The sequence below is a fragment of the Cydia pomonella genome, chromosome 27 (assembly GCF_033807575.1).
Source record: "Cydia pomonella isolate Wapato2018A chromosome 27, ilCydPomo1, whole genome shotgun sequence".
Lineage (NCBI taxonomy): Eukaryota > Metazoa > Arthropoda > Insecta > Lepidoptera > Tortricidae > Cydia > Cydia pomonella.
Window position 1 is genome coordinate 2158703 of NC_084729.1, and position 24744 is coordinate 2183446.

Consider the following 24744-nt stretch of genomic DNA (forward strand, 5'->3'; position numbering starts at 1 on the left):
GAGAACTTGAACCCACGAGGCCTTAAGAATAATATCAATGTATAGGGAGCGTGCATGAACTGTAGGGGGCAGCACAGGAGCCGTCAGATTTTTGGCGCGAGGCGTAAATGTGATGTTTTTTGTTCCGATGTAGCCCACAAGATGGCAGAACCTACTATGCACAAGAAAACACGTGACGTGTAAATGTGCATGTTTATGGTTCCGATTCAGGCCACAAGATGGCAGACCCTCCAACACGCACGGTCCCTATAGTAGCTCTGCGAGCGCGAAAGTATTTTTTTACCCTCCCGCTAAAACGCGCGATATATCGCGTAGCACTTGTGCTAGCCCTGCTAGACCAAAAAACGATAATCATAAATAAAAAGCAATGTTATTATGAAATATTTATATAAAGTTTAAAATTTGAATACAATAACCACTTCTGCAAAAATTATAACTTAATTTTAAATTATAGACAAACGAATACTAAAACGAATAAATTAGTGCAAAATATTGTAGGCGAATTTAGAGCCTGGAGCTTTTAAATTTGCGGCAACAAATATTTACATCTATAAGTCTTATTATTCGCTGTCTATGTCCTAATTCTAATAATTATCAAACAAAATGGCACAAATTAAAAAATCTTAAGTAAATACTGACTTGAAAACATTTGTATTACTCATAAAACAATAATAATTACATGTATAACGCCACAACATCTGTAATATTGACATATGTTAACGTACAGCACAAGTACCTAAACGGTCTAGGTGTCCAAAAAGATCTACGCACGCTCAACATAGTGGTAGAACATTTTCGTCCTAAACAGCCTGTCACACGCAAACTCCCTTAATGTGAGATATAGCGCCAAAGAACTGGGGCCAATTTCTCTAACGTTATTAGACTAATATAGTCTAAGGGGCCCATTTCTCGAACAGTATTAGACTAATAATATTAGTTCACGAACTGTCAAGTCATATGGGTTACTAATAATATTAGACTAAGACCGTTCGAGAAATGGGCCCTAGTATTAAGTCCCGAATAGATGTGCGAGTAAGTTCGCGAACTTACGGCTCGACGACCTGTTTCGCTCTTGTGTCAGCCGAAGTACTAATAATAGTTTAATATTATTACTGTGTTGCCATCGTAACCCATTCATTTTGACAGTCCTTGGATTAATAATATTAGTCTAATACCTTGCCCCCCGGTGCAAATAAAATATTATGCTAATATTAGAGATTTTACATAAAAAAAGTCCTAATATATAGCTAATATTTTTGTCTGAAATAAGTCTCTGGATTGCTATTAAGGCACATACTGTACACTGAACTTATTTCTATAATTGATGTCACTTAACCTAAGAAAATATCAATGTAATACAAAAATACTTATTCACTGACTTTTGCAACTTATATATTAATATAATAATTCCTTGTTATGAAAATTAAATCCTTGACAAGGGAATAAAATAAAATATTAATTGTTTTAATCAACAAAACAAAATAAATTTTAAAACTTCTGCCGTTTTTAAATTCGATCTTCAAGAAGTTATTTACGTCTAATGAGTGTACTTATTTCAGAAATATTTTAACTATCTTGTACTCAGACACTCCTAACTAATCGAAACAAAATATATGTAAATATACAAAGTATTTGTATTTTGCGCATTCACAAAGACATCTGAAGCTGAACGGTATTAGACTAATATTATTAGTCCACATACTATCAAATCGTATGGGTTTCCATGACAACAAACTAATAATATTAGCCTTATATGGTTCGAGAAATGGACCCCTGTCAAGTCGTATGGGTTATCATGGCAAAACACTAATATTATTAGACTAATATAATAGTATTAGCCTAAGGGGCCCATTTCTCGTACGGTATTAGACTAATAATATTAGTCCACGAACTGTCAAGTCATATGGGTTACCATGGCAACACTGATAATATTAGTCCACGAACTGTCAAGTCATATGGGTTACCATGGTAACACACTGATAATATTAGTCCACGAACTGTCAAGTTGTATGTGTTACCATGGTAACACACTGATAATATTAGTCCACGAACTGTCAAGTTGTATGTGTTACCATGGTAACACACTGATAATATTAGTCCACGAACTGTCAAGTTGTATGTGTTACCATGGCAACACACTAATAATATTAGACTAATACCGTTCGAGAAATGGGTGCAAGTAAAATATTATGCTAATAATATTAGAGATTTTACATAGAAAAGTCCTAATATATAGCAAATATTTTTGTCTGAAATAAGTCTCTGGATTGCTATTAAGGCACATAATGATCTTATTTCTATATTTGAAGTCACTTAACCTAAGAACATACCAATGTAATACAAAAATACATATTCACTTAACTTTTGCAACTTACATGTTAATATAATTAATCCCTTGTTATGGAAATTAAATCCTTCACAAGGGAATAAAATAAAATATAAATTGTTTTAATCAAGAAAACAAAATAAATTTTAAAACTTCCGCCGTTTTTTAAATTCAAAATCTTCAAGAAGTAATTTACGTCTAAAGAGTGTACTTATTTGAGAAATATTTTTAAGGTACAAATTGGAAAATAATATCATTATAAAACTAGAATTAATGAAAAATGATAAAACTTAAATCTACTTATTAGTTTATAATAATAATTCAGCCTATATACGTCCCACTGCTGGGCACAGGCCTCCTCTCATGCACTTATTAGTAAACAAAAAAAAACATAATGAAACATAAGTTTAAAAAAATAGTATAATAAATTGTTTGGTAGGAATGTAATCATGTACCTTATGACAGATCTTAACAGCAGAATAAATAAAATAGAATATAATAATGTAATATTTGGGAGAGCCATGTACTTATAGAAATATTTAGTCTTTTAAATCCCATGTACCCACATGAAATATAATTTGAATAAATTGAACCATAAAAATATTCATAAAATTCCAACCGAAGATAATCCAATTATATATTTGTTTTTGGTTCAAAATTCAATGGCATATTTCTCATTTGGTCAGATTTAAAAGATTAAATGGCAATTAAAAATCATTTGATAGTAATGTAACATATTTGGGACCATGAAGAATGCAGATGAAATATTAAGAGCCCTCAGCATGCTCGATTCTCCGTAGAAACGTAGCTACGCTCTCATTTTTTAACGACTAGCTAGATTGCTCTGAAGCTATTTACTTACAATAGGATAAGATATATCTAGTGCTGCAATTAGTTCATGTAGCTTCAGATACCATAGTTAAAAAAATACAGCGAATTTAAGTTTTCCATACAAAACTTGTTTTTGCTCTATTTCGTTTGTTTTATAAGCTATATAAACTAATTACAGGACTAGATATACCTCCGCATTATATGCGCAAAGTTTCATTATAATCCAACACGTAGTTTTACATCGTAATATGTATATTAAGTCAAATGCAACACAAAATAAAAACAATAGTTTAACTATCTTGTACTCTGACACTCCTAACTAATCGAAACAAAAGTAAATATACAAAGTATTTGTATTTTGCATATATTGTTTTGAGCATTCACAAGGACATCTGGAGCCTATTTCTCGAACGGTATTAGATTAATATTATTAGTCCACGAACTGTCAAATCGTATGGGTTACCATGGCAAAACACTAAAAAAATTAGACTAATATCGTTCGAGAAATGGGGCCTTGGCATGACTGTTGTATTACTAGTACTTTATTTTGGATTATCTCAAACTTATGAAATTATGAAACTTTCCTATGTACCAAATACGGTACATGTGATAAAAAGTTTATAAAAACCTTAAAATAGTACCCTTAAAAATACATCATCACAGCAACTTAAAGCAGGCCAGAGTCAGACCAAGCTAATTTGGCAGCGATTTTGTGCCTGTGCAAGTGTTAAGTAACGTCATAATTTCATAGATGTTTGACGTTTAAAATAACACTTGCGCTGGGCTGTCAAATCGCTGCTAACTTATATTGGTCTGACTCTATTTCACCACATAGCTATCTTTGATATGTCCCAAATATGGCACAAATAAAAAATACGAGATTCACATTATCACGTTCTAATCACAAATGGAATAGCTATTGGCGACTGTACTATGGTTTACTGAATGTGTTTTTAAACAATATGTCTTCGTAGAAAAATAGTTACGATACAAGTGCGAAAAATAGGAAATTCGTAACGAGTGGCGATAAATTAAAACAGGACCGAAGGGTGTGTTTTAAATCGACACGAGTTGCGAATTACCTATTCGCATATGTAACGTACAGTCAGCGTCAAATACTTTGTAGCAGTCAAAGTGGCCAAATAGTTCGGTACACCATACTAAATATATGGTGTACCGAACTATTTGGCTACTTTGGTTGCTACAAAGTATTTGACGCTGACTGTACAATGTACTGTAAAAAATTTTTTAAACAGGTTTTTTTTTTTTACTTAGTCTATAACAGATTTCTTCACAGCCATATTTCTAAGTGCGATATAATCCGGACTGCTTATAATGTCCCAAATATGGCACAAAAAAAAGATGTTTAAAACGTTGTTTAATCTTGAACGCAGTATTAAGAAAAGCTATTGAAAATTGAGCTATTCGTAGATATGTTTAAAAAACATTCGTACATATTTTTCATACCCAAATTACACGTATTTCTAAGGTGTTCTTCACAACATAACGACATCTTGATCGCAATCGGCATAGCTATTGGCCCCGGAGCTCTCTTTGAGCATATTTTCATAGTGTTTGATATGTTTCTTGCCCTGAATATGTTCGGTGATGATATGTTTCCGATTCGAAACCTCCGTGTTACACATCACGCAGTTTAAGGTCGCGCCGTTTATCTGAAAATACGTGGCTTTTTTAACATCGGGGTGTTAGAGTTAGCCCAGACTGTGCCAGTGTTATTTTTAACGTCAAATGTCACAGGAAATAATGAGGTTTAAATAACACGTGGACAGTCTGGGCTATCAAGGCTGCCAACTATGCTTGATCTAACTATAAATTACGCAGAACTGAATCCTAATCATAGTGGTAAATACCCATATTCGGATTATTCCCACTAGTTACCACCAAGTTGTTACCAGTGGTAACTACTGGGATTTTTTTCCCACCTTTTACCACTGGTGACTATTGGGAAATAAATCTAGTTACCAGCAAACCAAGTTGGTGGTAACATGTGGGGTTTGCTTCTCCAGTAGTTACCACTGGTAAAAGGTAGAATTTTTTTCCAGTCGTTACCACCATATTGCTGGTAATAACTAGTGGGAATAATCCATACATTATAAACATGCCCTCTGCCTTATAAACATGTTTTATATTTATATTTATTTATTTAACACAGTGCAAGCTTACAGTACTACACCAATTCGCTTACACACTAGAAAAATAAATGTCTAGAAAAAAAAAAAAAAAAAAAAAAAACAAAAAAAAAATTGATAAAATGTCAAGAAAAATAAAATTTACATAGACAGTCAATTAATTACAATATTTAGAATATATAAAATGTCAAGGAAGATAAAATTTACAAATTCAGCCAATTATATATGTATATTGATACACTGCGTGCTACTGCGCGAAGAAATATTTTGAAGATTTTCTCAACTTTGTTTTATTTAAGTAGTAGGTATATCTAAATTGGGATTAAAATAATTTCGAGTAAGACACTTTCAAAAAAGTAAGAGAAAGTGATTTGTAATAATATTTATACCATAGTACAAACTAATCAAAGCTTGTACTATGGGTACTAGGCGACCATATACATACGTATATAGATAAATACATACTTATATACATAGAAAATACCCATGACTCAAGAACAAATATATGTGTGCATCAATAAACAAATAAGTGCCCTTACCAGGATTCGAACAGGGATGGGCATTAATCGATTAAAAAAGTTAATTGTCAAAATTAATCGTCGATTAATTTAGTCAACCAAACATACGATTGAAATAGAATTATTTAGAATATAGAATTATAGAATTGATGTTTGACGATCCTTTTGTGAAATTCTTATTATTAAGTTTACCATATCTATAATAGTACAATGTTTTTTTTAGAACAATAATAACTGCATCAATAAATTGCTCTGATATTTAGATTAAGATGATATTTGTAAAATTTGACGATTTAAAAGTGCTTGTTGCTAGGCCTATTTGAATAAAGAATATTTTGACAAAATTGACAAAATTGAGAATTAACTATCGATTGAAAGTAGACAGGCGGTCTTTTTTGAAGTCGGTTAAAAAGATCATATTTAGTTTTAAAATCGAGAGAAAACTAATCGACTAATTAATCGTTTAAAAAAGTTAATCGCTGGTTAACCCAGTTAAGTTAGTCGGCGATTAATGTTAATCGCAATTCTTCGACTAAAACGAATTCATCAGTCGGGTTAATTTTAAACGTTAGTATATTAAATTTTACCCAACTCTGGATTGGAACCTGGGACCATCGGCTTCATAGACAGGATCATTCCATTTAAGCGTTAGTGAAATGACATTATTCCTGAGTATGATGAACTTACATTTATTTGAAAACGGATTTGAAAGTTTTTAACAAATTCTACGCGGCGTATCAGGCGGAGGCTAATAGCAAAGAAAATTTGAAATAGAAGTGGATTGTCAAAGAAAACTTTGTAGCGACAGCAAATTTACTGCCGTCTTTCAACACATGATTAAAACTTTGACTTCGATCCTTATTCTTTAATGATATGTATAAAATTAGTTAAATATCAAAAAGTGGCGCCATCTAATAGATTAAAGGCCAAAGGTATGGCGACATCGTTTCGAGCGATGGCGCCATAACCTTTAGGTAGTGCCCGGTAAGATGGCGCCACTTTTAGATATTTAACTAATTTAAGACATATCAGTGAAAGAATAAGGATCAAAGTCAAATCGTGTTCTAAGTTTTTATCATATGTCGCTACAATTTTTTTTTGACTATGCACCTCTATTTCAAATTCTCTTTGCTAATAGTAATCCTAGTAATTACCTTTCTTATCAGCGCCGGAGAATACTGCTTCTCAATCTTCTCCAAATTCCCCTTATGCCACTCGCTACCCACATGCAAACCAAACTCATTCGTCTCAAACTCGGTTTGGCACACTTTACATCTATACCCATTGGCTGTTTCACTGAAACTGTGCCAACAATCAAAAGGAACTTTCAACACATTATCATTGAAAATAACTATCTTATTTATCCTTTCGATTTCAAGCTTTTCTTTTTCTATAGTTATATTTTTAAATATCTTAATATCAGACTCTTTTTCGTTTAAATATATGTTTTCTTTCTGAGCGGTGACTGTTATCTGTTTGGTGCCCGTTTTGATTTCTGTTTTGCGTTTTTTGGAGGATATCTTGGTGTTTTCTGTTTGGAGTGCGTGGGTGGGCCAGGAGAGGTGTTGGTGCAGTTGCTTTCTGGTGATGACCACGTTGCAGATGCTGCAGTGGTACATGAGATAGAACTGAAACAAAGTTGAAATAAGTTTTTGGCAAAAATTTCATTTTTGGTACAAGCTTCTTTCCACAGGCAACTAATACTCATCGAGCAAATTCTGAAAACCCCAAACATAATTAGGTTGCGTTGTTTTATCACAGAGTTCCTATGGCTACCTCGTGTCTCCATCATCAGATCAGCTTGATGGTACCATAATATTGCATTGTCACCCGACTTACATATGTATGCAAATTTTCAGCTTCATCGGAAACCGGGAAGTGGGTCAAATTTAACTTGCAAGATTTGTCCCATACATACTAACAGGGCAAGTTAAATAAAAGCTTGTAAAAAAAATCTTGCATGTATGATAAATTTTAATTTACCAGTGTTTTTGGAACGAAGGTCCTTATTTATAGGATAGTAAGGACTTGGTGGATGGTGCTAGGCGAAAAAAAAGTGTGAGGTTTTCCGTCACAACCCATACAATTGAATAATAATTTTTATTTAATTTAATTTATTTAATATTTAATATATATATACAGCATTACAGTCGAGACCAAAGCACTGTACAATTCAGATTATATGATAGGATTACATACTAGGAAAAACAGATCATTTATAGGATAGTAAGGACTTGGTGGATGGTGCTAGGCGAAAAAAAAGTGTGAGGTTTTCCGTCACAACCCATACAATTGAATAATAATTATTTAATTTATTTAATATTTAATATATATATACAGCATTACAGTCGAGACCAAAGCACTGTACAATTCAGATTATATGATAGGATTACATACTAGGAAAAACAGATCACAATCAACTTTCGTCCATCACCTCGCAATACCGCAGACACATCTGATACACAGCCGTCCATCGACTTGCAAACATATCACAATCTGGTGCCCATGACAGAAAGGAGTTCAGCAGCCTTAGAGCCCGCACAGCAGGCGAGTTTTTATGTGCTACAGTGCGTGTAATCGGGACGGCCAAAAGCTTGTGACTTCGCGGTCGCAGGAGATTTTTGGGCACAAATGGAATAGCGAGTCTAACAGTTCGTCCTACCAGTTCAGGACAGTCTGTCTCGCCACGTAAAACTCCACATGCTGTCACCAGGAGATTGTAATTGCGTCTGACTGCAAGGGAATTAAAACCTAATGATCCTAATAAGTACTTGGTCGGATATAAGAATGGATAATGCGAATGAGAATGACCGACACGAAAACGAACATGGACTCTGACACGAACAGCATGAGTATGAAGCCACGTATTCACTATAAACAATGTTTGGGATACACTGTTTCAGAAACACTATAAGAGTTTTGAATGATTCACTGTTAGTTTCACTAGACTTAAATCGACCGGGATATAAATTGTCAGATATGTGGAATCCTGTGATTTGTTTGTGTATAAACCATTGATATCCGAATCAAACACGCGTAGTGACACTGTGAGTGTGGTGTGCTTGGATAGACTAACGAAGTGTGGACGCGACTAGTGGTAACGTTGACAGCGAACGCAGCCGCCGCGCACGAATGAGGGTAGACCGAGCGCGGTGTACACAACGCCGACACCCGCCCGCTGTCTCCAGTTGCCGGTGAACAAGATGCATGTAACTACGTGGAAATATCGGGAGCTCAATAAAAACAAAAAACAATATAAAAGGTAATCACGGTTTATATCCCGGTCGATTTAAGACTATGCCGATATTTACAGAAACAATATCTCAGCTCACATAGTGTGGACGGTCTGAGATAAAAAAAAAACCGGCGATAAATAATAATGTTTACCGTAACTGTTTCCGTGTTTCAGAAACACGTGGATTACTGTTTCTGAAACCGTGTTTCTAAACAAAATGCTTATAGTGAATACGTGGTTGAACATGAAAATAATTTCCTCATATGTGATGTGAAAAGCAGTATGTGACACATGGGAGCAAAATTATTTCCACCTTGGGTGTTGACACTTGAATTCCGTCACTACCCTTTCTTAACTTCGCTCCAACCGAGTGTTTCACGACACTCACGCGTTTTATTTTTTCATATTTTGTTAGTAGTAGCAAGGAAATTTTGAAATAGAGGTGGATTGTCAAAGAAAACTTTGCAGCTGCAGTAAATTTACTGCCATCTTTCGACACATGATTAAAACTTTTAGAACGCTATTTGACTTTGATCTTTATTCTTTCATTGATACATGTTAAATATCAAAAAGTGGCTGTGACATAATCGGACAGACAGACGGACATGACGAATCTATAAGGGTTCCGTTTTTTGCCATTTGGCTACGGAACCCTAAAAAGTAGCTCCATCTAATAGGTCAAAGGTATGGCGGAATCGTTTCGAGCGATGGCGCCACAACCTTTGGGTTATGCCCGGTAAGATGGCGCCACTTTATGAAATTTAACACATCAGTGATCGAATAAGGATCAAAGTCAAATGGCGTTCTAAAACTTTTAATCATGTGTCCAAAGATGGCAGTAAATTTATTGCGGCTACAAAGTTTTCTTTGACAATACACCTCTATTTCAAATTCTCTTTGGTAGTAGTAGCACCGCCCACAATCTCGCTACTTTGCCTTAAGATTGACTGGTAGTAAATGCTTTTTGGCATTAAGTCCGCCTTTGGCGATAAGTTTTTTCTTGTGCAATATATAAATAAATAAATGGGTCAAGGTCGTAGCCGCTGCCAATAAAATATTAATTATTTAAATTATTATTGGGGATTATCTTGCCCAAATCGACTAGCTAGTCTCACAGAAAGCTCATTAAGGTTTGTGATGTGAATTAATGAATCTTTTCAGCGAAAAATTAAATAAGCTTACCTGTCTCAACAAATCTTCATTGTACTTATCAAGAAATTTAAACTTCTCCATATTCTCCATATGCCCCCGGCTCTCCACATGCTTACTCAGCTCACACACCACGCACGAACACACAAAACAATATTTACTGCCATCCCCCACATCCACTAAAGAGTTATACGATGTATTCGTTATCTTTATATAACTATTACCCAGTTTTATATAAACATATTCTTCTAAATCGAAATCTTCAATGTATGAATCGTCCAATTCATCTGTTATTTCTTCTTTAACACCATTTTTCACTGTTACGAACTCTTCATTTCTAAATTGTGCTATATCTGCTTCTATATTGTCCATATCATTTAAGTTTTCTTTATTTGGTCCATTTCTAACATCTACATTTATATTATTTGTATTGCTTTCTTTAGCAGTATTTGGTCCATTTTTGACGTTTAACGGTACATTTTTCGTTGCATCTACATTTATTTTATTTGTATTAACAGTAACATTATCATTCTTGTTACTATTAACTGTCGTTATAGTTACATTCTTATTAACAATCGGTACAATTTTCTTATTAGCTATATTTGGTAATGGTATATTATTTAAAGCCACATTTTTATTTGTAATAGCTTCTTTTTGGACACCATTATTTGTATTAACTACATTTTTATTTGCTACATTTGCAGTAGCTATTTTTGGAATTTCTGCTATTGGCTTTGGTTGAGCTATAGCACCATTACGAAGATCTGTACCATTCTTAGCCTCATTAAGTGTATTGTCATTTTTGAAATAGCCCAGAGCTCTGTGTAGGCTTACAATATGTTTTTCTAGGTATTTATGTTTTATAATAAATTCTGGCATAATTTGTATAAGCTCGTTACATAGTCCACAATGAAGGGCGTCGCGAATCTGTAAATAAAAACAAAAGGAACATATTTAACTGCCTTTCGCTGCCTTAACTTGCCTTTATTTATGATTGTATATATAATGTATGTATGTAGATATGTATTTATTTTATTAGTATGTAGGTATGTATTATATTGTTTGCGTCTTCATTTTGTTGAATTATATGTATATCGGCACTACCCGTTTATTTATTTATTTATTTAAAACTTTATTGCACAAAAGACAAACTTAATGTACAAAAGGCGAACTTAATGCCATGAGGCATTCTCTACCAGTCAACCTTAGGGCAAAGCAGAAAAGATTGTAGGCGGCGCGTTTAAAACTAAAAGAAATTGTAATTGAAAGAATTAGAGTCCTAATACACATAAATTAATTATAAACTACTTAAATACATAAAGACACATACATACATTACATAAATAAATAAATATATATATACATATATATACATAATATACATAACCGATTCGTGAGACTGATACTTAATTGATCTTTAAACTGCCAGCAAATAAATCACGCAAAGATTTTTTGAAAGCAAACTTGTTGGGAGCTTTTCTAATGTTAGGGGGAAGACCGTTCCAGAGACGTGCTGCCTGAATGGCGTAAGAGTTAGACATGAAGCTTGTTCTATGAGTGGGGATAGAAAGAGAGAGATTGCCAGTAGAGCGAAATTGACGGTCACGAGAAGCACCATAAAAGTGAAAGAAGTACTTAAGGTATTCAGGGGAGTGTGGATCATTGAGAATGGAATAGAGAGTGCAGAGCATACGAATATTACGCCGTTGACGAATAGGGAGCCAGCCCAACTGGGAACGAAACGAGGACACATGATCATATTTCCGGAGACAGAAGATAAAGCGGATACAATTATTAAGAAGACGGTCCAACTTGTCAAGTAGCTCTTCATTTAAGTCAGGATAGCATACATCACCATAGTCGATAATGGGTAGGATTAAGGTGTTAACTAATAAAGTTTTAGTTTTGACTGGCAAAAAGTGTCTAAGTTTGTTAAGAGCGTGAAGGGTGCCCGTAACCTTCCGACTGATTTCGGCAACCTGCGGTCTCCAGCTCAAAGTACAATCCAAGTGCACACCTAAATCCTTTACAGACGGGCTAAAAGGTATAGGAGTGCCATTGAAACACACCGGCCCAATCGTATCCAGATCCAACTTGGCCAGCTGACGAGAGCTACCGATAATAACGGCCTGACATTTGGCGGGATTTACAAATAGGCCAAACTTTTCTGACCACTGCTGAATATGAGCGAGGTCCCTGTTTAGCTTTTCCGTAGCGGCTAACATATCCGTTACTTTACACTGGTCGTAGAGCTGTAAATCATCGGCGTAAAGATGGTATGCGCAGCAAAGTTCGGCGGTGATGAAGTTAATAAAAGTGGAGAAGAGAAGCGGGGAGAGAATACCACCTTGAGGTACGCCAGTAGCCAGATCGCACCAGTCCGACAAAGCCCGATCAACTCGGACTGCTTGCTTGCGGCCCCCAAGGTAAGCAGAAAACCATCTAAGGGCTGTAGATGAGACATTTAGATGGTTAAGAAGAGCAAGGAGAATGTCATGATCAACAGTGTTAAAAGCGTTTGAGAAATCAATCAAAATGAGTACTGTGACCAATTGATCCTCCATGCCACGTCTGATGTCATCAGTTACCTTAATGAGAGCAGTACAAGTACTGTGGCCAGGTCGAAAACCAGACTGAAACGGGCTCAACAGTTTGTTAGAGTGTATAAAGTCAGAGAGTTGTCTGTGAGCCGTGGCTTCAGCGATCTTCGATAGAAAAGGGAGGATACAGATGGGTCTGAAATTACTAGGCAAGGTAGGATTACTAATTTTGGGAAGAGGAATAACAAATGCTTTCCGCCAGAGCTCAGGGAATTCGCCATTTACCAAAGAAAAGTTGATGATGTGAGTTATCACAGGAAGCACACAATCAAGAATTGCGACTATCATGTGACGACTCACATCATCACAACCAACGGCTTTAGATTTGATGGCCCGAACAATGTCTTTTACATCAGTTTGAGAGGTTGGGTTGAAAGAGAAGAAAACAGACAGGGAAGAGGAGGGAAGGGACGAAATAATTGAAAGAGTTGTTGCCTTAATGCGATCGTTAACGGACAGAGCAGATGCAAAGTGCCTATTGAGTTCGTTAAGTGAAAAAGCAGTGCCATCGCATCCAGCACCTTGCTTACCCAGCCCCAGTGATTTAAGGAACTTCCAAACATCGGCCATAGAGGAAGAGGAGACATTGTGGTGAATGAAACGACGCTTCGCTGCACGCACCATCTGATTACACCGGTTGCGAGCTTTTTTAAACAAAATCCAGTTGTCCTCGGTACGGCGGTGCTTATAAAGTCTAAAGGCTCGGTCCCTTCTCCTCATGGCTGTACGAACGCCTTCGGTAATCCAAGGTGACGGGGGACGCCTGACCCGCACGGTACGCACTGGTGCATGTTTATCAAAAATATCTAATACGGCAGCATTGAAAAGGGACACCTTTGCATCACTTGAAGGGGCAGAAAACACTGGCGTCCAATCAATGGCCGCTGCATCTCTAGAAAGAGAACCAGAGTCGACTTTGGCAAAACAGCGCATGGTTACAAGAGCAGGCTTGCATTTCGGTGGTTTTATTTTATAACACGCATATATCAAATCGTGATGAGAAAACCCAGGGGCCGGAAGTTGACCATGCTTTACAACGAGATTAGGGGATGACGAAAGAATGACATCCAGCCACGTGTCAGTTGTAGCAGTATGATGAGTTGGAGCTAGAGGAAGAAGAGAGTCCCGTTCAATGTTGTAAGTTCATAGTTTAATGCTACCCAAAGGTTGTCTGGAAGAGATCGCTTCTTAGCGATAAGACCGCCTGTTGTTACCTAACTTTTACGTGTTTTTTCATTTCCTGTCTATTTTTAAATGTATGGTGCACAATAAAGAATATTTACTTAACTGAATTCCAAAAAGAACACATGAAATATATTTGTCGTGTCACGTAATTTAGGTCGTATTTAGATTTATTCCATTGAAATCATGTTCATTTGTACATTTTGGTCTTAAATATAGTCAAGTAGGTATATGATACCCTGCTAGGGTGTACAATTTAGGATTTAAATTTATAATTTACATTAATTTCTAGAAATAATTAAATGTCAAAACAAATATATAAGTATTAAAATATAAATAATTCATGCAGAAGCATATTTACTAAATCATTGGTAATCATCAGTCATACGAAAAATAAAATTTAACGATAATTAATCAATAATATCCAGGGATCGGAACCGGTTTTTTGCAAAAACATCGAAATAACCATATATTTCGGTTTATTTTATACTCTAAATGTAGGACTCAGTTGTGTTTTCAGATAACGACTTCGTATTATTAGATTGCCTAATTAGAAATGAAGTAATTAACAAAGAACGAAAAAATACCGTTTTCGTTCCCATACAAAAAATACCGGTTTCCGATCCCTGATAATATCATAAAATTCATAAACAATCATTTTCACAATCCAGACTATTATCATCAATTTTTGTCCTTTGACCTCTCACCGGGTCAAAACAAACTGAAATAGATTTGATATACGAAAAAAAAATTGACCACGGATACCGTTATTCAGGACTGGAATCCAACCAGCGTCTTATTCGTTTGTTTAAGTAAATGCCATAACTATGAGGCCAGCCGGACCGGTACCGGTCGAAATTTCCATAATTACGTTTCTGTTAATAGATCAAAGGCCAAAGATGCCCGGTAAGATGGCGCCACTCTTTAATATTGAAAAAATTTAACACATATCAGTGAAAGAATAAGGATCAAACTCAAATGGTGTTCTAAGCGTTTTAACCTTTTGACCGCCAAAGACGTCATATGACGCGCGCGCGCAGCTACAGCCCAATATCAACCTTCATGCGTACCGACAAGGTTCACAATTACGCGCCGCGTACGATACGCGTGGCGTTCAAAGGGTTAATCATGTGTGGAAAGATGGCAGTAAATTGACTGTGGCTAAAAAAAATCCTTGACAATCCACCTATATTTCAGATTATCTTTGATAATAGAGTTTGTTTATTCATCGTAATAAAGATATAAACCCCCAGAAAAGAAACTATTATACTATTCACTAGTAAAAAAGCGGACAAGTGCGAGTTGGCAAATTTCATAGTTCTAGATCAACAGAAAGTACCCTATAAATTTTGATTCCTTTCAGACTTTGGAAATATACGTTATTTGCGGCATAAACTGCCGTATCTTTGTTTACGTCAACATAGAAGTTTTTAAAACCTTCAAGGGACTCATCATTGGCCTTCGAGTCTATTACAGACTACACAAGCAGTGTCAGGTAGGGCGACAACGTTTTTCATGGCTGTGTAAACCAATACGGGAGCGGCAAACACGACACACTGCCACTCCCCGTGTTGTTTTCCACGCGGCAAAGCCATCGTGGGTGAAGTAAGCTCTCCACACACTGCATCGCCTGGGACACAAACGAAGAGACACGGAGTTGCCCAAGACCTGTGACTCTCTCTCGACCTCACCAACTAGATCCGCGGGAAAGACAAGTTAATACGCGCGGAGTCGGATCGGCTGCAGGTGCATCACGGCTGGCACCGACCCGGGTTTGATTCAAGCTTTCCTTCTCTGTTGCTATCTCTTCCGTTAATCAGCAGGTGGAACCACGTGCAGGCGAGATAAGCCGGGACACAAAGATGTTATTCGTCCCCTCCTCCAAAAAACAACAAGGAATACGAATAGAAGAAGGAAGACCTGAATATATGGTTTTAATTTCAACTCGATATTTCCCCGCGTTCCAGAGATAAATAAATAAATAAATATTATAGGACATTATTACACAAATTGACTAAGTCCCACAGTAAGCTCAATAAGGCTTGTGTTGAGGGTACTTAGACAACGATATATATAATAAATAAATAAATAAAATAAAAATAGTTTATTTACCAAAAATTTTACAAGATTTCCTTAACCTATGACTGCCACACTAGGCTAAGCCTGTGTTGTGGAGTCAGATTGGAAACAAATACTAATTTGAATTACATCCTACGCTGAAGTTTGGGTTTCATAATAGGTTACTAATAGTAAAACATTTTTGATACTAATAACAGGCTTAAACTAAATAGGAAAGATCACAATTTAGGTAGAGTAAAATTATTACACGAATTTATATTATTAACCGTTGTAGACAGCAATTGTGTGTGTGGTGTGTTTGTGGTGTGTGTGTGTTTGAGTGTGTAATATTACTAAGCGAAATATATAATAAATACCCATAAATAATATATAGTAAATACCCATAACTCAGGAACAAATATCCATGCTCATCACACAAATAAATGCCCTTACCAGGATTTGAACTGGGACCATCAGCTTCGTAGGCAGGGTCACTACCCACTAGGCCAAACCGGTCGTCAATAAAGGGTCTGAAGTTAACAGACAGACGGACGTTTGAGGTGTGGAACCCTAAAAACGAATAGATATAAAAAAATCTCACCTCTCTAAACAAATGCACATTAAAGGCCTGTATAAAAGGCGTCCGCTGCAACCTAGTCAAATGCTGCACATCATTCACATGCAGCCTCAGCCGCTCCTTATCTATATTCACTTCACAAAGTCCACAATAATAGTCATTTTCACCCTCACACACTATATTAAACGCCAACTTGGATACACGAAGATTAATACCAAACGTACAGATTATTATATCATCAAAATTGCTATTAGCTGATCGGAGACCGTCAAACACACTTGCTGGGTTGATTATCACTTTAGTTTCATTTGCAACAGCTATTTGATCATTTCCTGTTTCATTTTGTGGTATATTATCATTTCTTGTATCTGTTTTGGTTGTAGTTTTGGTGGGTGTGGACTGTGTTATTTTTTTAGCTGGTGAGTCGAGGAGTGCGGAGACGGTGGTAGGATGTGTGTGGACGGATCGGATGTGGTCTTCCATCACGTTGATGAGTTGGAGGTTGTTGCAGTGGCCACAGTGGTAGCATTTGTCATCGACCTGGAAGAGAGTACAGCACAGTACAGAAAGAGTCAAATACAGATAAGTGAAAAAAGGGTCTGTATTGTTTCCCATAAAGTTTGAAGTTATACTGTATTGTTTGTCCGCATTTTCGTTAGTCATAATTTGGTTTTTCTCAGAAACGCCTAACTTTTCAGGATTGACATGAAACAAACCTAACCATAGGATAATCTTACGAAAATCATGAAAAATTAACGGTTTCAGAATTATTACTAATGATAATCTGACTATCATTACATTATGACTTTCAATAATTATGTCAAACAAAGGGATCTGGAAAAAAAATGTATGAAATTGTGTTAAAAAACTTAGGGCCTACGCTAGCTGACGCGGACGCCCGCCGCGTGCGCACGCACGCGGGTGCTATTTGTAGGTGAAATCCGCCGCACGCGTCCGCTTCAGTTAGCGTTGCTCATACTATTATTCGTTAACCTGCTCGTCCGCTCCGTGCACCCGCGCCAGCTAGCGGAGGCCCTCAAATGTACGATTCCCACCGACGCTGGAGCAGCCGACCGGCCCGTGCGGTGGGAATCGTACATTAACCCTTTTCCAGGCCGCACCAATCTACAAGGTTTTCCCAAAAAATTCAAATATATTCCAATAAATCCAGCTTTGATGATTCAGTTGAAGACAAGTCACATTTCCCGAAAGTAAAATCTAATTTGATCCTTAAATCGAAATGTTTAAGTTGAAATTCTATTGGCGCCTATGTGGTCGATAAATCGTACTATGCCTGGAAAAGGGTTAATAGGCGGGTTCACACAGAGCGAGCATACGCGCAAGGCAATTTCCTCACGCACAAACCGGCCAGTGTAGACGTGCCTCGGCCGGTTTGTGCGTGAGGAAATTGCTCGCTCTGTGTGGACCCGGCTAATTATGTTTTTATAAGATTTTTCCTTCTTATACTTCTTAAACATGGTTAAATTTTTTCCGTTTCCTCGGGCACCTTGTATAATCGAGCTCCTTACAGTAGTTACAGTAAGTCAACTTAGGTACCTGTCTCACAAAGTACTTCTCATACTCGTCGACCACCGTGCAAGTGTTGAGTCTGGCTATATGCCCTTCACTCTTACAATGGTCTGCTCTCTTCTGATGTGGTCAAGCTCCTTGCAGTAAGTCAACTTACCTCTCTCACAAAGTACTTCTCATACTCGTCGACCACAGTACAGGCGTTGAGTCTGGCTATATGCCCTTCGCTCTTACAATGTTCTGCTCTGTTCCTGAAGTGGTCGAGCTCCTTACAGTAAGTCAACTTACCTGTCTCACAAAGTCCTTCTCATACTCGTCGACCACAGTGCAGGCGTTGAGTCTGGCTATATGCCCTTCACTCTTACAATGGTCTGCTCTTTTCTGATGTGGTCAAGCTCCTTGCAGTAAGTCAACTTACCTGTCTCACAAAGTACTTCTCATACTCGTCGACCACAGTGCAGGCGTTGAGTCTGGCTATATGCCCTTCGCTCTTACAATGGTCTGCTCTGTTCCTGAAGTGGTCGAGCTCCTTACAGTAAGTCAACTTACCTGTCTCACAAAGTCCTTCTCATACTCGTCGACCACAGTGCAGGCGTTGAGTCTGGCTATATGCCCTTCACTCTTACAATGGTCTGCTCTCTTCTGATGTGGTCAAGCTCCTTACAGTAAGTCAACTTACCTGTCTCACAAAGTACTTCTCATACTCGTCGACCACAGTACAGGCGTTGAGTCTGGCTATATGCCCTTCGCTCTTACAATGGTCTGCTCTCTTCTGATGTGGTCAAGCTCCTTGCAGTAAGTCAACTTACCTGTCTCACAAAGTACTTCTCATACTCGTCGACCACAGTACAGGCGTTGAGTCTGGCTATATGCCCTTCGCTCTTACAATGGTCTGCTCTCTTCTGATGTGGTCAAGCTCCTTGCAGTAAGTCAACTTACCTGTCTCACAAAGTACTTCTCATACTCGTCGACCACAGTACAGGCGTTGAGTCTGGCTATATGCCCTTCACTCTTACAATGGTCTGCTCTCTTCTGATGTGGTCAAGCTCCTTGCAGTAAGTCAGGTAAGTTGACTTACCTGACTTACTGCTAGTCTGGCTATATGCCCTTCACTCTCGCAATGTTCTGCCCTTCTGACGTGATCAAGATCCTTACAGTAAGTCAACTTACCTGTCTCACAAAGTACTTCTCATACTCGTCGACCACAGTACAGGTGTTGAGTCTGGCTATATGTCCTTCGCTCTTGCAATGTTCTGCTCTGTTCCTGAAGTGGTCGAGCTCCTTGCAGGCCATACAGTAGAAGCGGTTGGGCATAGGACGTATCAGCATGTTCCACGAGTTGAATTTTACTGTCACTTTCTTATTACCTGAAAATTACTATACTTATTACTATCAAAGAGAATTTGAAATAGAGGTTCTTTGGCAACGTAAATTTACTGCCATCTTTCGACACATGATTAAAACTTTCAGAACGCCATTTGACTTTGATCCTTATTCTTTCACTGATGTGTTGATTTTGGTAAAATATTATGCGAAAGTACAAAATAAAAGACCATACAAAGAAACCATATATAAAAACAATTATACATTGGATTTGGGCGTAACGCAACAGCATTGCTCCGTTGCGTTGTGTAGAATTCGGCACGTGGCCCCGGAACCGCCGAAACACCATTCATTTGATATTGACCATTCGCTTATCGGTGTAGGAAAACACCGTGAAATTCGCGAGAAAACCAGACTCCCGATAAGGCCTAATTTTCCCTAGAATAGAGGCTAATAGAAAAAATGCAGGTCAAACACATACCTAAATCTACCTCTAAAACATCAGGCAAATCATCAGACTTCGGTTTTTTAGCCATAGACGCATAAGAAAACTCCAAATTCTGCATCGGCTCCTCATAATAATCATCATCACTATAATCCTCATTATAATCCAACGGATACCAATCATTATCATTATAATTATATATTCTCTTTTCTAAAATCTCAATCTCTTCATTACTGTATTCTTCTAGTGTTTCATCTGGTTCTTCTAACATGCAGGCATTTTGATGGTTATGCTTAACGTTGAAATAGTATGAATCTTTCTTCTCATTATTATTGTTGTTGTGTATGTTGAAATCATACATGATGTCGGAGACTCTGTTGATGGCGAATAAAAGTTTGTCTTCGTGTGTTTTGCTGGAGAAGTGCTCGGGTTTCAGTGATTGGTCGAATATTGTGTTGCAGACGCCGCAATGAAAGTTGTTGTTGATCTGAAACAGATATGTTATTAAATCTTTTGAACGCCAAGAACGCCTAAAGGCGTCGTAACTATACAGTGTATCTCTAGGTATTTAAATAAAAGTAAACAAAATCTACCCTCAAATGGCTCCTTAAGCCAGTTGAGGGTAGATGAAAACATTACATGATCAAATAATGTAGGTTAAAGTCAGGTCATTCAGTGACAGATCCAGGCGGTTCTGTATTTGGTTGGTTAACCAATAAATGTTGTCAAAAATTAGCCGAAAAAACCTCGCATGATTTCTGCCATGCTATCAGTAAATGCAGTAATCACATTTGAAAATTCATGCAATCGTTTATCTTAACACAAGCCTTATTGAGCTTACTGTGGGACTTAGTCAATTTGTGTAATAATGTCCTATAATATTTATTTTATTTATTTATTTATCTTGTTCTCTTTGAATCAGTTCTTTATTTAAACGACTCATCTCATGCAAGTACTGCATTTACCATAAGCAGGGCAGATTTGTGCACAAGGCCTTACCACGAACGGGTGCATTCGCTCACCGCGCCTGGATGTCTGATGATGGAAAGGGGAAAGTGGGATCAGGTCGTGCAGCTCCTGTGCGCACTCCTCTGAAAGTATCCAATAGAACACCGATAGGCAAGTGACTCGACTCGAAGCGTGCTTAAAATGCAACCATGAAAGTGCAACAGCAGCTAGCATGAAACTCATCTTCTTTACCTGAAGACCTGCTCTCTAAAGCATTTAGTCCACCTTTTCTGTGCTATTATTTTTTATATAAAATAAATTGAATATACTCACCTTTCTAGTAATAGTCAAATCATACTTATTAAGCGGCTTATATGTCTGCATGTTGGCTACATGCTCACTCGAGCCTATATGATCTGTGGCATCACAGTAGATCCCGCACACAGCACAGCGATGGAAATTCTCGGACACAGGATAGATGGTGTGCCACTGCTGGTGGGTGAGAAACACGTTGGAGTTTATGATGAAGCCATTTGGGACAAGTTCTAGAGTCAGTTGGAGGTGGATGTCTGGAAAAATAAAAATTGAGTTTTATCAAAACAAATATTGCGAGAAAATTCTAGCAAATCCAAACACAATTAGGTTGCGTTGTTTCATCACAGAGTTTCTATGGACATCTCCTGTGTCCATCATCAGATCAGCTCGATAGTACCATGATATTGGATTGTCACCCAACTTGCATACTGTCATATCTTGCATATAGGTGACAAGCAAAACTCACTAATTACCACCACAAGTTCGTAGCCATAATGAACCATATTGCTACTAAAATAAGGATGATTTTTGTTTATTTTTTAGTAATTGGTGAGTTTTGCTTGTCACCTGACGATATGTATGTGAAGACTGATTGTATTGATGTACTGAATTCATGGTTACTCAATGTTGTTTCAATGGTTGTCAAAAGTAACTCGAATCCAGAGTCAATATCAGATATTGGTTGTTTATAGTAATAATTATAATTAAATGAGGTTTGCACATCATTAAAAGGTATTCAAACTTAACTGAGTTATGATAATCATGATTAAAAATTGCTTTTTATCGGTGTTGACAAACTTGGTCAATATTTAATAAATCACTAGCACTGGTACTTTGCCCTGTCCATTCGGGGTTTGTTTACCCTTTGAACGCTTTATGTCATAAACACAAAAATCACTCAAACGCCAAAGTCCCGGGCACAAGGCAGCTAATGTAAACCTTACTCGAAAGTGTGAAGGTTACTTTGACAGCGTCCGCCATGACACCTATAGTTGTCCTTGGTGCTGTAGGCATGACTAGTAATGACAACTTTAGGCGTTCTTGGCATTCAAAAGGTTAAATAATAGATAATCATACTCACCATTTTCTATAGACACACCTGAAGAATCAGCATAATCATCCATTTTTAACTTATACAGCTCAAACTCCTTATATTTACTAACTTTAATATTTTCCTTAAATACTATACCATTTATTATATATTGGTTTCGGCTGAATATATCATTATTTATGGTATAGCTATTTGCTTTCAGCAGATGGTTGTGTATGTAATCGGATTTGTTTTCTTTGTGGTCTTTAGATGTCTGCAATGGCATTACCCTGTAATATAATGACTAATAATAACACTAATTACACAAAAAGTAAATAGACGGGTCCACACAGAGCGAGCATACATGCGAGGCAATATCCTCACACACAAAACGTGCAGTGTAGACGTGCTTCGGCAGAGGCGGCGTGCTCAGGTAAACGTCAGGAAAACGTTCGCTCTGTGGACCCACTAGTCATATAGCAACTTAATCTAACTCTATTTTGTCAAGCAAAAAATGACATTGAAGTTTTAAACTTTGTATTTTGATTCTCTTTACTGACTCATTATCAATGGGTGGTATTGTAGGATATATCGAGATAATTAAGTTAAATTAGATATCAATAGAGGGCAGGAAGAAGTTGATAACTCGAGATATAAAATTTGAACTTAAAAAGGATTATTGTTGCTGCAGGTCAGGATCTCAATGACTCAAATAAAACTTTGATTTATAATGAAGTGAAGTATAATCTTCCAAAAGATACTGGTTTACAAGGGTTTTTGCCAAAACGGTTAAATGTAGTAAGTGGGTGTTGATAGTATGGAGGATGATGAAAGAGTGATTTTGAAATATTTGATCAGTACAAAAGGTGGTTTAAATTTAGGTGCTAATAATTGGCCGCGCTACAAAATATGTGGAGCACTCCTATTGGTGCTTTTGAAAAGCCTCTGAATACTAGCCGAGCCCAACAGCTGCGTTTAGCTACTGCATTGGGAATATTTTTATATATTAATAAGTTGCATTCGCAACAATTATGTTCATGGACTGAATTAATATGTTGAGAACAAAGAGTTCCTAGTTCCAGTACTAAATAATAAAGAATTCCCAGTTTCAGTACTGATTTTGTATAGAAAAGCAGACAGGGAGCACACCTCACTTATATTATAGGTGCTAGACTACATAGAAATCATAGTGCTTGATAAAAAACGCCATGCTATTTTCTATAGGGTACATTCTGCTAAAAAAAACGAAGTATAGGTACTACTGTGACTCATATCCAGAGTCTCCAGACACAAAGGCCGGCCAGGCAGGTCACTTCTAAGCTAGAGAGGCTGTTTTAGCTAGTTTTAAAACTAGCTTAACTTTAAATAACACCATAATATATCCAAAACTTGTATGTATTGCCACAAAGAAGTTACCATGATCAAAGAAAATGGCTAGTTGTAATAAGTCTTTGTTGACCATTCACTTTTTGGTAGATTTAACAACTATAAATATATTGAAGATTATCAGGTTAGCAATCAAATAGATAAGATAACCATTAAAGTGATTAACTATTATATATATTATAGTTATTATGGTAATGCTTAGTTTCAACAACAGTAAATTACTTATTCCTCGAAGCTACTTTTCAACATGACAGAAAAGCTATTCATATCTATTCTCTACGGTAAAATTTATAAAGAGTAGATCTTACAAGAAACAGTGTTGCTTTACATGACTGGAAAGTAATTTAGAAGTAAAATTGAATAAAATCTTACCATGACAACGACACACAATAGAAAAACGGGACCGATTTATAGGTTACGTTCTTTTTTCTAGACAGGCACAAAGAAATGTCAAATAAGGTTTTATGGTTTGTAGGTAGACCTTGAAACTTATTTATTTTCTAGGAATAAACTTTTAAAACTGCATACCCTGCATATTGTACCTACCATGACGCCATTTTAAAAACAACTTTGAAATAAACTTGTAACGTTAAGAGCACATTAAATAATAAATTTAGTCACGGATGTTGGTTTTAATATTATCAAACACAACACAAATGTAAATAAATTTAGAGAATTCTTTATCTAGTTTGAAAATGACATTCCGTCCACAGACACATACACCACATAAGTGCTTACGTATGAGTAATTACTGCTAATCACTCAATGCAATGCGTTTATTAATTATATCTCAATGAGTTACTCACCGATTTGCTTCAGAATCTTGACACAAAAAGGCTGGAAGAAAAAACCACGCTATTGATAAAATAGAAAAAACCAGAAAATCCAACAGAATTGTAACGTTTTCAAGCATTTTACTAACACCAGTTAATGAATACTGCGTGCGATAATCATTTTAATGTCGGAAATGAAATAATTACAGGAAAGAGATAAGAATTTACGAGAGAGGTTCCAGTATGTCCCCAGCGAGTAGATAAACTAGATAATTATATGTAAACAAAAAACTGTTTGTTTTAAAATGCACTAATAAGACATAGACAAGACATGGGCAAAACCATTAAGTTGGCTCCGTGGATCCGAC

The 24744-nt window shown here is 36.7% G+C and overlaps 1 protein-coding gene across 1 annotated transcript; it reads right to left on the reverse strand.

The window, feature by feature from the left end:
• Positions 1-370: 370 nt before the first annotated feature.
• LOC133532715 (uncharacterized) lies at positions 371-24621 on the reverse strand. Its single transcript, XM_061871485.1, has 10 exons — positions 24605-24621; positions 24410-24440; positions 22269-22507; positions 21206-21441; positions 19961-20411; positions 19327-19523; positions 16651-17166; positions 10243-11136; positions 6980-7453; positions 371-4830 (listed from the first exon to the last, which is right to left on the reverse strand). The coding sequence occupies exons 3-10, from the start codon at positions 22501-22503 to the stop codon at positions 4654-4656; spliced, it is 3180 nt and encodes a 1059-aa protein (XP_061727469.1). The 5' UTR covers positions 22504-22507; positions 24410-24440; positions 24605-24621; the 3' UTR covers positions 371-4653.
• Between the last annotated feature and the right edge of the window lie 123 nt (positions 24622-24744).

Bases quoted from the DNA above. Each gene is read 5' to 3' on its own strand.
- LOC133532715 (XM_061871485.1), bottom strand. From the start codon at position 22,503: ATGCCATTGCAGACATCTAAAGACCACAAAGAAAACAAATCCGATTAC. The intron at 21,442-22,268 runs GTGAGTATGATT...TTATTTTTCCAG, and splicing joins AGGTGTGTCTATAGAAAATG to ACATCCACCTCCAACTGACT. The intron at 19,524-19,960 runs GTATGTGTTTGA...AGTAATTTTCAG, and splicing joins TGTTTTAGAGGTAGATTTAG to GTAATAAGAAAGTGACAGTA.